Source organism: Ylistrum balloti, unplaced genomic scaffold (assembly GCF_031769215.1).
Source record: "Ylistrum balloti isolate Yb309-2 unplaced genomic scaffold, AGI_CSIRO_Ybal_v1 Utg370058, whole genome shotgun sequence".
Classification (NCBI taxonomy): Eukaryota; Metazoa; Mollusca; class Bivalvia; order Pectinida; family Pectinidae; genus Ylistrum; species Ylistrum balloti.
Window position 1 is genome coordinate 1,092,556 of NW_026782107.1, and position 17,224 is coordinate 1,109,779.

A 17,224-nucleotide genomic window follows, 5' to 3' on the forward strand; every position below is an offset into this window, starting at 1 on the left:
TTTAGCACATCGTAGATTAGGGAATTTAGAGCATTCGTTTGTGAAATTCACGTGTATATATATTTCACCCCGCTGGAAGGTTTAAATATTAAGGTTGCTTGACCGGTGTTTTTGTGGAAATATTTTCAAAGTTTAATTTCAATTATTATTACATTCTTGGGTTGAAACAGTGTCTTCTTAATATTATTCATAAGGAAATGTGCTAAATTTAGGCATTTTAAGTGATTTGGGTACAATTTTGTCTGTTGTAGTTTGAACTTAGCACATACCCGACCGTTCGTAAATTCCCCTCTCATCACTACTTTGGTGGTTATGCTCATGAACCCCACTGTTGGGAGCTGCATTATTCTTTGTGGATGTAGTTTCACTGCTATTGGTGGATCGTGGAACTGATGACGTCATTATGTGACATTGTAACTTTTCCTTTGTGGAAGTGTCTATGCTTTGGATCCTCTGTGGATGAACTGAAACTCATGAGTGTGTGGACCTGTGTGGATACATAGGTGGACTGTACCTGTGGGACTGTCGGAACTAAGACAGAGTCGGGAAGGTCCAAACGAAATGTTGTAGATATAGTGTATAGTCTAGTGTAGATACTTGTAAAAATTGTGGTATTATGTGCATAATGTAAATATATATTGTACAAAGTGTATATCCGTGTTCGTCTCTTTTCTTGTTTGTATGGCAATATACTCGTCCCGTTACAGCGTCTTCTGCTTCATCGATGACACCCGCCATGCAAACCTTGGTAAATTCAAGTAACTAATGTCAGGTTCGCAAAATGAGAACATGGTATTCAACAAAGCAACCAATATGCAAACAAAATGGTAAAAAATAACTCACCCAGCATGGTCTCATATCGTAATATATGAAGGAAATCTTATGCAGTTTAGGTATATAAAGGGTTTGTAAACACTTTGTACGATAGGGTCAAAATCAGATAAGGAAGTACCTTCATAACAGTTAATTGAACAAATTACATGAGATAGAGAGGTGCTGACCTCATTTAGCAATAATTTAAATTTTATCCATTGAATTTTTGTCTTTTTCAATCTTTTCACTGAAAAGGTTTTGGAAATTTAGCGCAATGATAGATATGGGCATCTAAAATAATTACTATGTAAGCATCACACAGAAATTAAAATTATCTCAATCATATGTCAGCGCAGTACTTTCACCGTGAAGAGTTGTAAAATCAGATCACCGCTAGAATATTATATTTTGTGATATTGTCCATGTAGGAACAAGGATACAAGCATGGTAAAATTCTGGTGTCTCGGTAAAACGAGATAACATTGTGACCTGCAGTCTGTGTTCTTGTGTACAATTGCGTAGAGTTTACTCATCATCTGAAAATTAGCCAAAATGTGATTGATTTTCATGAAAACATACGATACAAGTTATCTCAATACATATTACCATATCGAAATTTTATTTTATTGTCTTCGTCAAATTATCACGAGACAGCAGTTTTTTTATTTTTCAAAAATAAGTCAACAACAGACATCATAGTTTCAAATGTGCAGCGACTGCGATATTATTGCAAAGCTGTTCGCCTTTAGGAATTTCAGTTCAGAATAGAAACTCGTTTCAACACTAAGTCATCATTGATTTGTTCTTTTTCTTTATAAAATTTATATCTAAAATATAATTTGACTCCAAGAAAAGTCAACGACATACTGCAAACTCATAAAGCTATCACTTTAGTCATCAACTTGTGTTTGTACAGAAAATTGAAATGCGCTAATATACATACCTGTCGGAAAAGGATAAAAACAGTAAGTCCATGGAGACTTATAGTCAGAACTGCAAACCCAAAGGAAGAAAGAGCCAACATATTTAGTGTGAAGGCTGTTCCAGCCAGTGTTGTTCCCAGCAGGTAAAATGATGAAAATAATGCAATAATGCCGCTCAAAAGAAGAAAGTGAAAACAAAGTGCTTTTCGACCGAAAGTAAACAGACCATAGCGTTTGAAGAGGGTATGGTCGTTGGCACATAATATCAGTGACCGGTAGAGTTCAGCGGATTTCTGTAACAAAATGAATTTCATAAATGTACTGTGTCAAATGATCGAAACCAAAAGAAAGAAACATTTGCAATACAGTATGACTAAATAATGATAGAGACGACATTGTAACTTCCAGGAGTCTAGGAGTCGGGAAATCAAAATTAGACGAAACAATATCAAAAACCAGATAGGGAGATGCACGTACCCACAAACTCAGTAGTTTCAGTAATTTAATCAAAAATGACTTTCTTTTGTTAAAATAAACTTGGTCGCACTCCTTGAAGTGTTTCATTTTGAAGTATGTCATACCCCTAACTGAATGATGAGTCGATAGGGAGAGGGTTTTCATATGCTTTCCAATAAGATCTTTGCAAAATGAAAAACGATTAGCCGGATTAAACTGGGGTACCCCGTACTCAAACAATACGTAAGTTTTGCCACCTAAAACAGCATTTGCACGTGTATTACAAAAAAAGGCAAAAAAATTGACAAAAAGTGAAAGACGGTCAGCTTTAGGAAGGTTCTAAGTGCTATGCATCAATAATTTTCGACAGGAAGTAATAGAAACGTTACAATGGCATACCATGTCATCAGACATGGACCAAATTGAGTATGTGTAGTATAGAATGATCCCGTGGCATACCACGTCATCATACATGGACCAAATTTAGTATGTGTGGAATAGAACGCTCCCAAGCCATACCAAGTCTTCATACATGGACCAAATTTAGTATGTGTGGAATAGAACGCTCCCAAGCCATACTATGTCATCAGACATGAACCAAATGGAATATGTGTGGAATAGAACGCTCCCATGGCATACCACGTCATCAGACATGAACCAAATTGAGAATGTGTGGTATAGAATGATCCCGTGTCATACCACGTCATCAGACATGGACCAAATTGAATATGTGTGGAATAGAAGGCTCCAATGGCAAACCATGTCATCAGACATGAACCGAATTGAGTATGTGTGGTATAGAACGCTACCAAGCCATACTATGTCATCAGACATAAACCAAATTGAGCTTATGTGGGATAGAAAGCTCCCAACCCATACTATGTCATCTGAAAGGAACCCAATGCAGTATGTGTGGGTTGGAATGATCCCGTGGGATACCACGTCATCAGACATGGACCAAATTGAATATGTGCGGAATAGAACGCTACCAAGCCATACTATGTCATCAGACATAAACCAAATTGAGCATGTGTGGGATAGAACGCTCCCAAGCTATACTATGTCATCAGACATGAACCAAATTGAGTATGTGTGGGATAGAATGATCCCGTTGCATACCATACATCAGACATAAACCAAATTGAGCATGTGTGGGATAGAACGCTCCCAAGCTATACTATGTCATTAGACATGAACCAAATTGAGAATGTGTGGAATAGAACGCTCCCATAGCATACCACGTCATCAGACATGGACCAAATTGAATATGTGTGGAATAGAACGCTCCAATGGCAAACCATGTCATCAGACATGAACCAAATTGAGAATGTGTGGTATAGAACTCTCGCAAGCCATACTATGTCATCAAACATGAACCAAATTGAGAATGTGTGGAATAGAACGCTCCCATGGCATACCACGTCATCAGACATGAACCGAATTGAGTATGTGTGGTATAGAACGCTACCAAGCCATACTATGTCATCAGACATAAACCAAATTGAGCTTATGTGGGATAGAACGCTCCCAACCCATACTATGTCATCTGAAATGAACCCAATGCAGTATGTGTGGGTTGGAATGATCCCGTGGGATACCACGTCATCAGACATGGACCAAATTGAATATGTGCGGAATAGAACGCTCCCAAGCCATACTATGTCATCAGACATAAACCAAATTGAGCATGTGTGGGATAGAACGCTCCCAAGCTATACTATGTCATCAGACATGGACCAAATTGAGTATGTGTAGTATAGAATGATCCCGTTGCATACCACGTCATCAGACATGGACCAAATTGAATATGTGCGGAATAGAACGCTCCCAAGCCATACTATGTCATCAAACATGAACCAAATTGAGTATGTGTGGGATAGAACGCTCCCATGGCATACCACGTCATCAGACATGAACCAAATTGAGAATGTGTGGTATAGAATGATCCCGTGGCATACCACGTCATCAGACATGAACCAAATTGAATATGTGTGGAATAGAACGCTACCAAGGTATACCACGTCATCAGACATAAACCAAATTGAGAATGTGTGTTATAGAATGATCCCGTGTCATACCACGTCATCAGACATGGACCAAATTGAATATGTGTGGAATAGAAGGCTCCAATGGCAAACCATGTCATCAGACATGAACCGAATTGAGTATATGTGGTATAGAACGCTACCAAGCCATACTATGTCATCTGAAATGAACCCAATGCAGTATGTGTGGGTTGGAATGATCCCGTGGGATACCACGTCATCAGACATGGACCAAATTGAATATGTGTGGAATAGAACGCTCCCAAGCCATACTATGTCATCAAACATCAACCAAATTGAGCATGTGTGGGATAGAATGATCCAGTGGCATACCACGTCATCAGACATGGACCAAATTGAGTATGTGTGGAATAGAACGCTTCCAAGCCATACTATGTCATTAAACATGAACCAAATTGAGCATGTGTGGGATAGAACGCTCCCATGACAGTTGGCAAAAGAATCGTACCAGGTAGTATGGCGGTTATGCCTGATATTTACATTTTTAATACCCCATATATTTCGTTGGTTAGTTAAACCTCTTGATCAAGTAATATGTTTTGGTGATTTGATGACGTATCTTTCACAAGAGACACCTTAAGTCAAACTTTTTTCTGTACTTTGCGAAAGTCTTTTCGAACACGTCTTCTTAAAATGATACAACACTTAAGGTTCTGTAAAATTCTTTTCCCATAGACTATGTATAGTTCGTTAGACGACCTAAAATTCAAAAATAGCCCATTGAGTTGTTATTGATTTTTTTCACAGTGGTCCCTTAATAATGATTTTCAAAACACGACAAAGAAGTAAATGACACCTTTCAACACAAATATAAGAATATTAATACTATATAGCGAAATAATGGAATAAATAGCCCCTTGCAACTGATTCGCCCTTCTTTGACTTGTCCATGATGCCTAAATTTTTTATATAAGAGACAGCAGAGGAAATAAAAAAAATATCGAACAAAAACTATATTGTACGTTAATGTATTCAGTCTTATTGTTGGTATGTGTGGGAGAGAACTTAGATTGGCCCTTCCTGATGTCCAATTCCTTTGTCATTTATGTATCTATATGTCAATAAAACTCTTTGAAAATGAAATTGAAATGGGAAGGTGCATTTATCACTGAAATGTCAATTTCAATAAATTTCATTTTTTAATCATATAATTTTTAAATGGTATTATTCACTTATAGGTCTTAATTATAATATTTATCAACTTATAATTTTAAGAAATAACATTACTAGTTGATAAAATATCAAAAGCAATTCAAATACAAACCCGAATAGACGATGGCTCTATTAAATCCCTTTCTGATTCAAATAAATCGTCAAACTGAGAGCTTGAACTACAGCAAAGTTTTTGTGATGCTTCATATGGTTTCTTCCGTAGTATCTCCTGACCGTTTCGTCCAATTTGGCGGATATTCGTAACTGAAACAACAACAGACTACAGCCTGTCAAGAAAATTCCGACACACATGTTGATACATTCTTCTTGTTACGAAAACTCATAACCAGATAGCAATAGGAACATTGAAAATAAGACATGGTTTTCTAAAAAGGTAAATTATTACACTTTATCGACAGCGCCCACTCTGTACGTCTTGGTCTTGGTCAATCAAAGAATGTTATATTACACTTCCGAATAAGAACAATGTTAGCATCAAAGAAACCAGGAGACTTAACAAGCATATTAAATGGAAACAACAAACAATATTTGCCTTATATATCAGGGTGAATTGATTAAAAAATATTCACCAACATACATGGTTCAGCAACTCGCCCAGCCCCCATAAGACACTGTTAGTCTTAAATCATACATTTTGAAATCCAATTAAGCCAGTATTGCTCTTACCTGGTAATAAACAAAATTGTAATGCTGAGTTTTGATACAATAGCATTGTTCGTCCTTGGATAATAGGAAGGTTAAATTTCCTCGATTACAAAACAAGCCTTACTCTTTGAAAGTGGGAAATTGATTTATAAGATATCAATTTTTCATTATCATAATTTATACTTAAGTTGATCTACATATCAAAATCAATTGTGGAACTTAAAAATTCCCAAAGCCATTTTTATTACGTGTACATGAACTACAAGGATCCCTTTTAAATGGCAATATGGTGATATGTTATTTTCACTAGATCTGTTGTAAAAAGGTATCAACTCTTTTCTAAATTGCAATGCGCTGTTACTTACCTTTCGACCACTCGCTAATTACAGGACGGTGAAGAACGCCCGAATTTTTTTGTTGTTACTACATCATAGTTTAGTTTCATCAACATATCACTCATTACCATAAACACCATGTCATGTCTTCCTATTCAATTTTCCAAAACTTCTGATCAGTTTATATCTAACATTACAGTGCTGTTGTGATACTTGTCGACATTATTTGTGAATGTTTGTATCAAATTTTAATACAATACATGGAAAACTAACAAAAGCCTAGAAAGGTCAACATTTCAAAGGGAAAAAATATTAAATCGCGTTATTACACGAACAAAGTCGTAATAACGCCTTTCGAAAGTCGTTATTACGCTAATAAATTCGTAATAACGCTTTTAAAAGTCGTAATAACGCCGTTTTAAAAATCTTAAGTAACCCTAGAAAATACGCAACAATGTATCAAATAAATTATATCAAAATTAATTTTAAGAAATAATAAGAATAGCCACGACAGAAATCCATACTCATTTCACCGTCGTTACATGGATAATTGATCCCACAAGAGATTCAACTAGATAAGGTGATGTTTAAATGTATTACCATGATTATTGAATGCCTCGTCCACTTTACGTCCAACTTCATCTATGTCCATATCAACACCATTGATATAGGTCATGTATCCCAGTTTCCGTGGCATTTTAGACTCGTCCAATCGCACTACTATCATGAAATCTTTTCGACGATTGTCGGCGGCGTATAAGTGTGCGATTTCTACTTCCCAATCACAATAGGAACTTTGTAAAAAGTGCTGTGATACCAAGAGAAGTAGTTTGTGGCTTTTCTCTATGAACACTTCGATATTCCGCATAATAGGCACTCCGGCAATAAAACCCTGGTCAGCCACCATACATCTGAAACATAAAGTAGGACACAGGAAATAGAATGGACAGTAAATGCCATTATTTACACCAGATCTGAATACCCTATCTTGCACATATCGTACGAGTTCAATACATAGTCCAACTTCCACTTTAGTTCGTGACATATACAATATAATTATCAACTTTGCTTCAAAACTTGCCCTTTCCAAATATATATGCATAAAGCTCCTCTTGCTCAAAACAATATAGGCCACCTTAATATTTGTTCTCATTTAAGGTCGTTGAATTAGTTTCTTGGATTTACCAAGAGCACAAGACGCTCACTCATCTGGAACACCTGGTCTTTTTCTCATTTTTAGGAATCTTCGTGTCATTACGAAGGAATTACTTCAAGCTTTTATATGAGGTGATGCTTTAGAGGTTTAGAGTTGTCAAATATACACGAGCCGAATCGAAGAGATCAAAATTCCCTATCACACCATACATGGCACAGAAAGGTATTATAAAGGCATATGTGAAGGGGATCACAAACCATTTAACATATAAACGAACTCATAAAACTCATATACAATACGAAGTATTTTGTTTTTCCCGGCCAGACTTCACACTAAACATTCGAACTTAAGTCGAATACTCGAATAAGTTTTCTCACACATTTGACACATACCTTTTATAGTCTAGAAAACCAGCAAAAATTATCAATTGAATTCGACATTGCGAATTAACATGTATGTAACTTTACATCTCTCACAGTCGGTCAATACTCTAACTTAATCACTATGACCTTAAAATGATATAAATACTTCAAACCACGTCCTTCCAAAGCGTTTTTGAGGCTCAGTGCGTAAGGTTTATCCTCATTTGAGAAGGATATAAATAAATGGTACTCTTTCCCGGATGGCAAAGCTCTCTCTTGTACCATGGCTACTCTTTGTTCACACTCATTTATGTCATCAATGAATGGCACAATGTCTTCTACACAACTTTCGTTGGCTAATAATGGAAGCATCTCATTATCAACCATTGTTCTGCAACAGAAAAAAGGTTTGAATTAATCACCTGTGTTACGCCTCCACGACAATTTATAACTTCAACTCCGAATAACCTTGCTATTCTTTATTGCCATTGATAGCCGTAAACAACTACAAAACAGAAATAACAAATAATCACACATTAGAATTTACTTATCTGACATTTCGACACACAGACAGAACCACGCGTTATGTTACACTACAATTTTCAGCAAGCAAATTATCAAACACACAAACCTACACTGTCGTGGTATTCTGGATTGTTTATAGAGCATCCCAGACTTGGCATGCATACATTGTAGCTGGCAGACGACAACACATGTCTGCAAAACGTTATCAAAACGAAACCACTTCCGGTGGGTAAAACTAATGTCCGGACCAAAATACTGAACAAGAATCCCGGATTTAAGCGACTCTGGCGGCGTAACAACCTGTATCCTGATATTGATAAATATGCCGATAACAAAGACCTTGTCAATCGAATCTTTAATTGTATATTCATTCATAAGAACTTCTTTTAATAGGTTATTCAGTCGGAGTCGACACACAGCATATGTTATACACATGAGTGAATCATTTGTGCAAACATTATACATACCCCTACCTACACTGAGCAGCTCGCCTAAACCCTGTCTGTCTAGATTTACAACAACAATGGCGGAATCAAAGCGTCTGCTGCAAATCGTAATAGTTATTGCTATACATCAGGTAGGTACAAGATAATTGTTGTCCCGTTTTTAATTACTGATTAGAATTTGATCCCATTTTCCACATTTAGGATGTTATTAAGTTAATTACAATGATGGCTGTTACCAGAGACGTATATATCACACGTCTCTGCTGTTACTAATTTACCTGTTTTATGAAGTGTCAATCCTAATTTCGATTTGCATTGCCTCGGTGTTTTTCCAGGTATAGTGTAAAATAAAACCGCCCTTCACTGTCAGGTGACAGGCGCATGTATACAAATACAGCACTGTTGCCACGGTCCATGATCAAGATATCTAAAAATACTTCTATCGATATTTTAGTTCCTTTGGTAGAGTGTAAACGTGGTGCAATAAACAGCAATACATGTTCCGGGTTTCTATTGCTCTGTGTGGTATTACCACATTTATCAAATCATTTGTGATGATAAAATAGTTGGTGCTTGAATTAACTCTTCATTTTGTTCATCAGATTTTGAATAATTAAGTGTAACGGCGTAGTGTGCACATAGTGTTATATTCGGCCCCTGTCATTCAGCCGACGGGACGGTGTGGTTTCAACATAGTGTTATATTGGCCCCTGTCACCCATGTAGTCGGGACGGCGTGGTTTCAACATAGTGTTATATTCGGTCCCTGTCACTCAGCCGACGGGACGGTGTGGTTTCAACATAGTGTTATATTCGGCCCCTGTTACCCAGTCGTCGGGACGGTGTGGTTTCAACATAGTGTTATATTCGGTCCCTGTCACTCAGCCGACGGGACGGTGTGGTTTCAACATAGTGTTATATTCGGCCCCTGTCACCCAGTCGTCGGAACGGTGTGGTTTCAACATAGTGTTATATTCGGTCCCTGTCACTCAGCCGACGGGACGGTGTGGTTTCAACATAGTGTTATATTCGGCCCCTGTTACCCAGTCGTCGGGTCTTGGTGGTTTGTACATAATGTTAGTTTTGGTTTCTGTCACTCTGTTGAGAAGCATGCTCGTTGGCGCAGGTGGTAAAGCCTACGATTATCACGACAGAGATCCGAGCTCGATCCCTCGTCTGAATACACAGCAGGAATGTGTAATTACCTGTTCTTTCAAACAGTATTATTTATTTTATGAACAGTTATCCTGAAACTACAGTTATGCCCTTTTTTGAAAACGTGTTTTAATCTTACTGTCAAAAGTTTAACCTTATTTCCCCGAAAATTCTCTTGTGAAAGCGAAAGTATTTTTCCAAGAAATCCATACCTACTTTTTCTTATGTTCAGTGCCAGTGCAGATATGCACAGGTTAATTGAATAAAAAGAAGTAGATATCACAGGGCCCGAATTGGAACCGTGCCAAGTTTGGTGCTTTTATTGCTTCTTGATAGCTGAATAATAAACAACTATTTTGTACAAGAGTTTGTCAACCGGAGAAAGATGATATTACCAGGATCAGCAGGTCGAGGTGAAGATTACTTTTTGTAAAGTCGACAAACTAACACAAACAATAAATAACTATTTTGTTGTATGACACGGTCTAAAAATAAATTTATTGCTAGTTTAGGTTATCAATTTGCGATAACAGCCCTCGTCAAGGAAATTTCCTCTTACTATTTTAGTTTAGTTTAATCCGTTTGCATGGATAACCAATCCTATATCATCGTAACTGTACAGGTAGTATGAAATATATTATTTTAAACAGTTCGGGTTAATTCAATGGTTTTGTAATGGTTATTTTGTCTATGGTAACATTCAAGTGTAATGTTGATTTACGTCTAAACAACCGAAAAAACCAAACCAATCGGATGACATTTTTTTTTTATTTTGGCATCTTGATAAATAGATAAACTAAGGAAAAAAATTGAATAAATACGTTGGGCAACATAAATGCACAAAAATGATTAAGAGCAAACATTTCTAAATATAAAGTCAAATTGATACAGAGCTTAGAATTTCGAATTGTCTACTAGTATGTGCTACTAACTGAAGTAAAAAAAAAAGTCACACTGCAAAGGATGATCATTTTTATCTCCGATCATCTCCTCTTCGGAATTGATGATGGTACGGAATCTTCTTTAGATAGCAGGCATTGCGCCATATATTTCAAAATGTCATTGTTGGTGTATTTCCTCTTGCCGCTTTAACCACTATACTTCCTTTTTACCAGACAAGCTCAAAAACGGTTCATATCAATGTTATTGTAAAATCGCCCCGACGGAGAAAGCTCCTACAACCAAAAAAGAAGAAGTTGCTTGGAATGAAGCATTGCGTTAGGAAATAGATTATTTAGATGGAGGTTTTTTTCATAACAGGATATACAAAGTTGGTATAAAATTCTATTCAAGTTCATTTAAACCTGAATATCATTAATGTTTCTTGAATCAATCTTTCCTCTGTCCAAAACGCTTAGAAACTTTTAACGTTTTTTTATAAAGAGTTAGAATTACGATCTTGGTAACATGCAGGTTTACTGTACATTTTATCAATTCCCTATGTTTTGCTTCACAATGAGGTACTTAGTTTTGTCAAAATGAGCCAAATCCAGTGTGGAAGAAAAAATCGATTATATCTATGTGAGGTTTTTTTTTTGTGTTACCTAATATAGAACATGATTATAGATTTGAATCAAGGTGAGTGGTTTTCAAAGATTTCTGCGTGGATCTTCTTTCTTACGGATAGGACTTAAATTCGCGAGTCTGATATTGTGATGTCTTTTTTAATGTTCTGACATATATTAAATTTGTTATTTATTATATATTCTGGTTATGAAAATCATTTCTCGTTGTGAAAACGTTTGCCACTTTTTTTCAGTTTGTCATCGTTGGAAGGAATGCTCTAGTATACTACAAAGAGGAAGAATTATTGGAATGTCCGTACGGGTCGTATCAAATACAATTCTCCTCCAACTGCACCGACGAGTGTCCACCTCACGCACCATTCCAAGTGTATAATCTCTGTATGGATATTTGCCCTAGCGGTAGATCCTTTTCTTCCAACTGTTCGAAAGTTACTGAGCAGCCGAAGACAGCAAAACAAGACGAAGCAACACCCATTCGATGCCCAAAAGGATTCTGTCCCCATGACAGGCCATATTGCTTTGATTATCAGTGCTGGTCGGATTGTCCCGATGGAATGATTAGTGACGAGTATACGTGCGTCTACAGTTGTTCAAATAAGTCTGAACTCATTTACAACGGCACATGTCTGTCCGAATGTCCTCAGCACCATCCTTATAATGAGTCTGGTGTTTGCGTTTCCGAGTGTTCTACTTTAAACGTGCTTTACAGTAACTCATGTGTTCGGGCCTGTCCTGTCGAAATGTTTCGATATAACAGAACATGTCAATCATCCTGCCCACGACAAGCACCTTATGATATTGACGTTTTTAATACGAAATTCTGCTTGGAATCATGCCCAGATTTTACTTCCATTGATCGAAATGAATGCAAAGTACAATGTCCAAAGGGAGCTGAGTTCCTTTGGAACAAAACGTGCGTAAAATCATGTCCAGTCTCCTCATCCATCATTCTCGTATCGAAAAGAAGACTTCCACTGGTCAAAATTCCAATTTGTGTATCAGCCTGTCCTGACAGTATGTTTTCCGATGGTATTTCTTGTTTAGACTCATGCGACAAACACATGTATGTATTTAATTCCACTTGTGTCAATAGGTGTCCTACAAATCACAGTCTATTAGATGGCACGTCCAAGCCCTACTCCTGCATTTCACAATGTCGAACATCGCAAGTTCTTGACGGCGATCATTGTGCTGCAGAATGTTCAAGCGGCAAACTCATGTTTAATGGAACGTGTGTCACCCAGTGTCCAGAATCTAATCCGTTGGTAGTAAACCAAACGTGTCTCTCTCGGTGTCCAGATAATCTATTCAATGATTCGGGAGTATGTGTAGATAAATGCTCTATAGGATATTATGCCTACAACCAATCCTGTGTTAGGGCATGTCCGGAAACACACAAATATGTTTATCGTGGGAAATGTAATAATGACTGTTCCATATACAGCTTACTTCACTTCAACGATTCATGTATCTCACGTTGCCCTCCTAATCAGTATATCTTTAATAATACATGCTTGGAAGTTTGTCCACTTTCGCATCCTTTTTCTAAAGGGCATTATTGTGTTACATCATGCAATGACCCTATCTTTTATTGGGCTGAATGCAAATGTTCAGGGAATTTTCTCTCTTATAATTCCACATGTGTTGAGAAATGCCCAACGGAAAGTCCTTTTATTAATAATCAAAAGTGTGTGACTCGATGTCCAAATTCCTTGGTATCCTATAACTACAGTTGTCAAAAGTTCTGTCCGGAAAGTGCCAAGTACATTTATGACGGATTGTGCAACGATACGTGTCCTTCTTCATATCCTTATTATGCAACAAAACAGAGAAAAGTTAATGCTTACTATTATCAGAGAACAACAACTATTGTCTCTGTCAATTATTGTGTTGACACATGCACTGAGGTTAGTAAAAGTCCCGGGAAGTATATATATAATATGACGTGCGTTGATCGTTGCCCAAACACAACTGTTTTATCTGGATTGAATTGCATTAACAAATGTCCTTTTGACAAGCCAAAGACATACAAGAAGGAGGACAATGGAAAGTATATATTAATATGTGTTGACGATTGCCCCGGGACAACTTTCACATGGGACAATTTTTGCTTCGATCAATGTCCCATAACATTGGCGTCTTACTACCCAAACCGTCAATGTTTAGAACTATGTCCAAAGGATCGTCGCTTCCGCTATCGTTTTAAAACGAATGGAAATGAGGTTGCATTCAAATGCGAATCCACATGTGACAAAAACATATTCGAAAATAACACTTGCGCTGATGTTTGTCCTTCAGAATCCCCATTCCTGTCAGGACAAACCTGTGTCTCAGAATGCCCTGCATCACAAACCTTCAGAGATGAAAGTGGTTATCACTGCTTTGCAGCATGCAAACCTCCTCTACTTCAACTGAATCACACGTGTTACAACACCTGTCCTGCAAGTAATCCGTTTGTGTTCAACAATAGGTGTGTCGAAGAATGTCCAGCAACCTTCAACCTAACAGCACCTTCTCCTCAAGGTCGGGCATGCGTACAAGCATGTAAACCACCGTTACTTAGGGAACACAATCGATGTATACTGAGATGTACGGATAAATTCATTATCGAGAATGTGTGTGAAGATGTTTCAGGTTGTCCCTCTGAATACAGATACATTGACCTCTCTTCACGTGGGAAATTCTGCCGAAAAGTATGTCCTGATAGCGAGTTTATTTCCGGGGAATTTACGTGTATAAAAAAGTGCCCTAAATTCGCTGTAGGAAACCAATGTGTTGACAAGTGCCCAGAGACACACCCATTTACATTTAAACATTCCTATAGCAGAGATACCACAAAATGCTATCGAGCCTGCCCAAAGCTTACATTTGACAAAACCTGTGTTGATTATTGCCCCTCTTCGTACATGGTTTTAGAATCTAACAGCACATGTGTGAAAGAATGTCCACTATCGGATCCAATAAAAACGTGGAACAGCTGTCTCAAGACTTGCTCTGGAACTAAAATCCTTTCGTCGCAAAATACGTGTATATACGAATCCGAATGCAGGTTTTCTAAAGGTCACCATGTCTACGAATCAAAATGTGTTGAACTATGCCCTCCTAGAACATATCTCGACAGTTATAATCATTGCGTCCCCTTTCAAATTGGTATTGCTATTGCCGTTATATTGTTGGGCTTAGCCGGCTTTATCTGCTTGGCGGGAGCGTATGCCATTTCCCGAAGGACTAAATGTCTCCTCATTACAAGACCTAAAAATATGGTAAGTATTTCATTACTGCCTCTCCCTGTTTGTTCGTCCGTCCGTCCGTAATTGGTTGTGTTTTTCTTCACAAAAACATTCAGTTGTTTCCTATAAAATGTTTAATATGACATTGTTACAGATGTGTTATATCATTAAAATCTGAATAAAGATTTTCCTGCAAAAAGACTAACTATTTAAGAATAATTTATCTGTAAAGCGAGAAATGTGTTTTGTCTCCATATCTATCAGTAATGATATCAGGGCTGTAGTGAGGATGTAAAACTTCTTATATGAAAGTTGCATGTTTTAGGATGAAGAAGTGGGGAATGCGGATTCAGATGATGTTTCAACAAGACCAACAGTTCACCTTTCATCCAGGGACAGTGATAGCACAACAGTGGTACAGAATAGGGCGATTGTCGACGCGCAAGGTGATACTGACACAGCACCACGTCTCCCACGACAGACTGTCGAGTTCGTTGAACTAGCCTCATGTTTAGGGGAGGACGTGGAGGTGCTTTCACACACACCTGACGATAGTGTTACCTTTGATATAAACAATCAACATAGACTAGAAAGTGTAGTTGAGGGAGACATTTGTAACACTGAAGGCACATTCGTCAAAGAAATCCATGTTAAGGACGTATGAAATTACCACCGTTGTTATTTGAGTACATGATAGAAGTGACACAACATCAGTCTTTTTTCAGTGCCAAAACTGGATCTACAGAGTCAACAAGAACAGCACTGCTGTTATTTTTCTTTACCTGAAAATTGTTGTACATGGACTACGAAAACAGTGGTGTCTGAAATATGTAACGAGCCTCGGTTTAGCATTCAAGACAAAAGACACAGGAAAACCAGAATAATTACATGTATAAAAATTTATTTACATGAAATACAACTAAATACAGACAAGTTCACACTCTCACACTCTTTGTCATTCTATCACTTATCAACACTAGTATTAGTATACCTTACAGTCTCTTCACAGATAGAGGGGTAGTAGTTGTAATACATCACGGTACATCACTAGATATTTACATTTTGACTTCGCTCCGCCTCAATGAAACTAGTAATGTCATTTCGTTGCATTTCCCAATGAAAGAAGTGGGTCTCGTGCTTTTTTTCTGAGCGGCGAATCACTTTCTGTCGGCGTAGGAATACATTGTTTACTCAAATCACATCTCGTAATATATTTAACACTGCGAGGTAAAAATAATATTTCTGAATATGTTAGCTATTTTGATTATAAAAAACATTATTAATATTTGTTATGAATGACCATTTCATGTTGGATATGTATATATTTAAGTGTATAAACATGAAACAAATAAAAACTTCCAATAACTATTTGTTTCGTTGTCTTGACGACGAGAGCAGCTTGATGACTGCTGTTCCAAATGTATACACACATGTACGATAAGTACAACAGTGTAGCAAACTATCACTGTCATGTAGTGCAGTGTCTGTAGAAGGCATAATGTTTCAGCGGGAATTTTAAAATAGTAAATATAAATATAAGGATTGATTGTCTATTTTGTTGCTTGCATGGACTGATGCTTCGCAGTTCACTCCATTTGCACGAGGTTCACTTCCCTTCACCAGTCCATGCAAGCAACAAAATAGACAATCAATCCTTAATTGACCGTGAATAATGTCTCTCCATTAGCACAGTCCGTGCTAGCAGTATAAATGGTAAGAAAGTGTAAACACCTCTGATGATGAGGCTAACAATCTCGGTCCAAAAAAGCTGGCCTTCAATCCAGAAACTTGGTACCATAATGGGTTCCCCCAAGTAGCCTGCCTGAGAGCGTCACAATGCTCACCTTGACACCGATGACGTCTAGTCGGTCCTTACGCCACTTGATGAAGGTCTGTAAGTCACCTTTTTGCTGGCTCTAGGTCGTGCTCATCCCAGCTGCCCATCATGTGAATCTATAGGAGTGAAATAATAAACCTCTTAAGACTTATAAAAATTATTTCACTTAAGTGAAATAGTTTTACACTTAAGTGAAATAAATCATAATGCGAAAAGATGTTTAATTACCTTAAGACAAAAATAATTTCACTTAAGTGAAATAAATTTATTCCACACTTCATCTTAAGAGGAAATAGGATTAAATGTTAAAATGGCTTGCCATATGCAGCTCAGGGCTTCTATACATACTTTGCATGAACAAAACTACGTTACTAAGTAAAATAAACATATCAACTGTCACTAAATTACATATATATATATCAATAATTCAGTTAAGTAACGCTTATATAATAAACATAAGTATCCATTTACTATTGATAATGATATTTCAACTAATACACCTGTTTACGATAACAACAAATAGTTATGCTCGAGTGGACACGCATCGATAAATAGATTGCTTGACCAGTTATAGGGT

The 17,224-nt window shown here is 37.2% G+C and overlaps 2 protein-coding genes across 2 annotated transcripts; one reads left to right on the forward strand and one right to left on the reverse strand.

Annotated features, from left to right (window-relative positions):
- Positions 1-258: 258 nt before the first annotated feature.
- LOC132549471 (uncharacterized) lies at positions 259-8,316 on the reverse strand. Its single transcript, XM_060213409.1, has 5 exons — positions 8,096-8,316; positions 7,012-7,322; positions 5,523-5,674; positions 1,757-2,029; positions 259-453 (listed from the first exon to the last, which is right to left on the reverse strand). The coding sequence occupies exons 1-5, from the start codon at positions 8,314-8,316 to the stop codon at positions 259-261; spliced, it is 1,152 nt and encodes a 383-aa protein (XP_060069392.1).
- A 661-nt stretch (positions 8,317-8,977) lies between these two features.
- Positions 8,978-15,474, forward strand: LOC132549472 (proprotein convertase subtilisin/kexin type 5-like). Its single transcript, XM_060213411.1, has 4 exons — positions 8,978-9,031; positions 11,814-12,507; positions 12,583-14,843; positions 15,136-15,474. The coding sequence occupies exons 1-4, from the start codon at positions 8,978-8,980 to the stop codon at positions 15,472-15,474; spliced, it is 3,348 nt and encodes a 1,115-aa protein (XP_060069394.1).
- The last annotated feature ends 1,750 nt before the right edge of the window (positions 15,475-17,224 follow it).

Bases quoted from the DNA above. Each gene is read 5' to 3' on its own strand.
- LOC132549471 (XM_060213409.1), bottom strand. From the start codon at position 8,316: ATGGTTGATAATGAGATGCTTCCATTATTAGCCAACGAAAGTTGTGTA. The intron at 7,323-8,095 runs GTATTTATATCA...TTTATGTTTCAG, and splicing joins TTGGAAGGACGTGGTTTGAA to ATGTATGGTGGCTGACCAGG. The intron at 2,030-5,522 runs GTTTGTATTTGA...ATTTTGTTACAG, and splicing joins TAGAGCCATCGTCTATTCGG to AAATCCGCTGAACTCTACCG.
- LOC132549472 (XM_060213411.1), top strand. From the start codon at position 8,978: ATGGCGGAATCAAAGCGTCTGCTGCAAATCGTAATAGTTATTGCTATA. The intron at 12,508-12,582 runs GTCCAGTCTCCT...TTTGTGTATCAG, and splicing joins CAAAACGTGCGTAAAATCAT to CCTGTCCTGACAGTATGTTT. The intron at 14,844-15,135 runs GTAAGTATTTCA...TGCATGTTTTAG, and splicing joins TTACAAGACCTAAAAATATG to GATGAAGAAGTGGGGAATGC.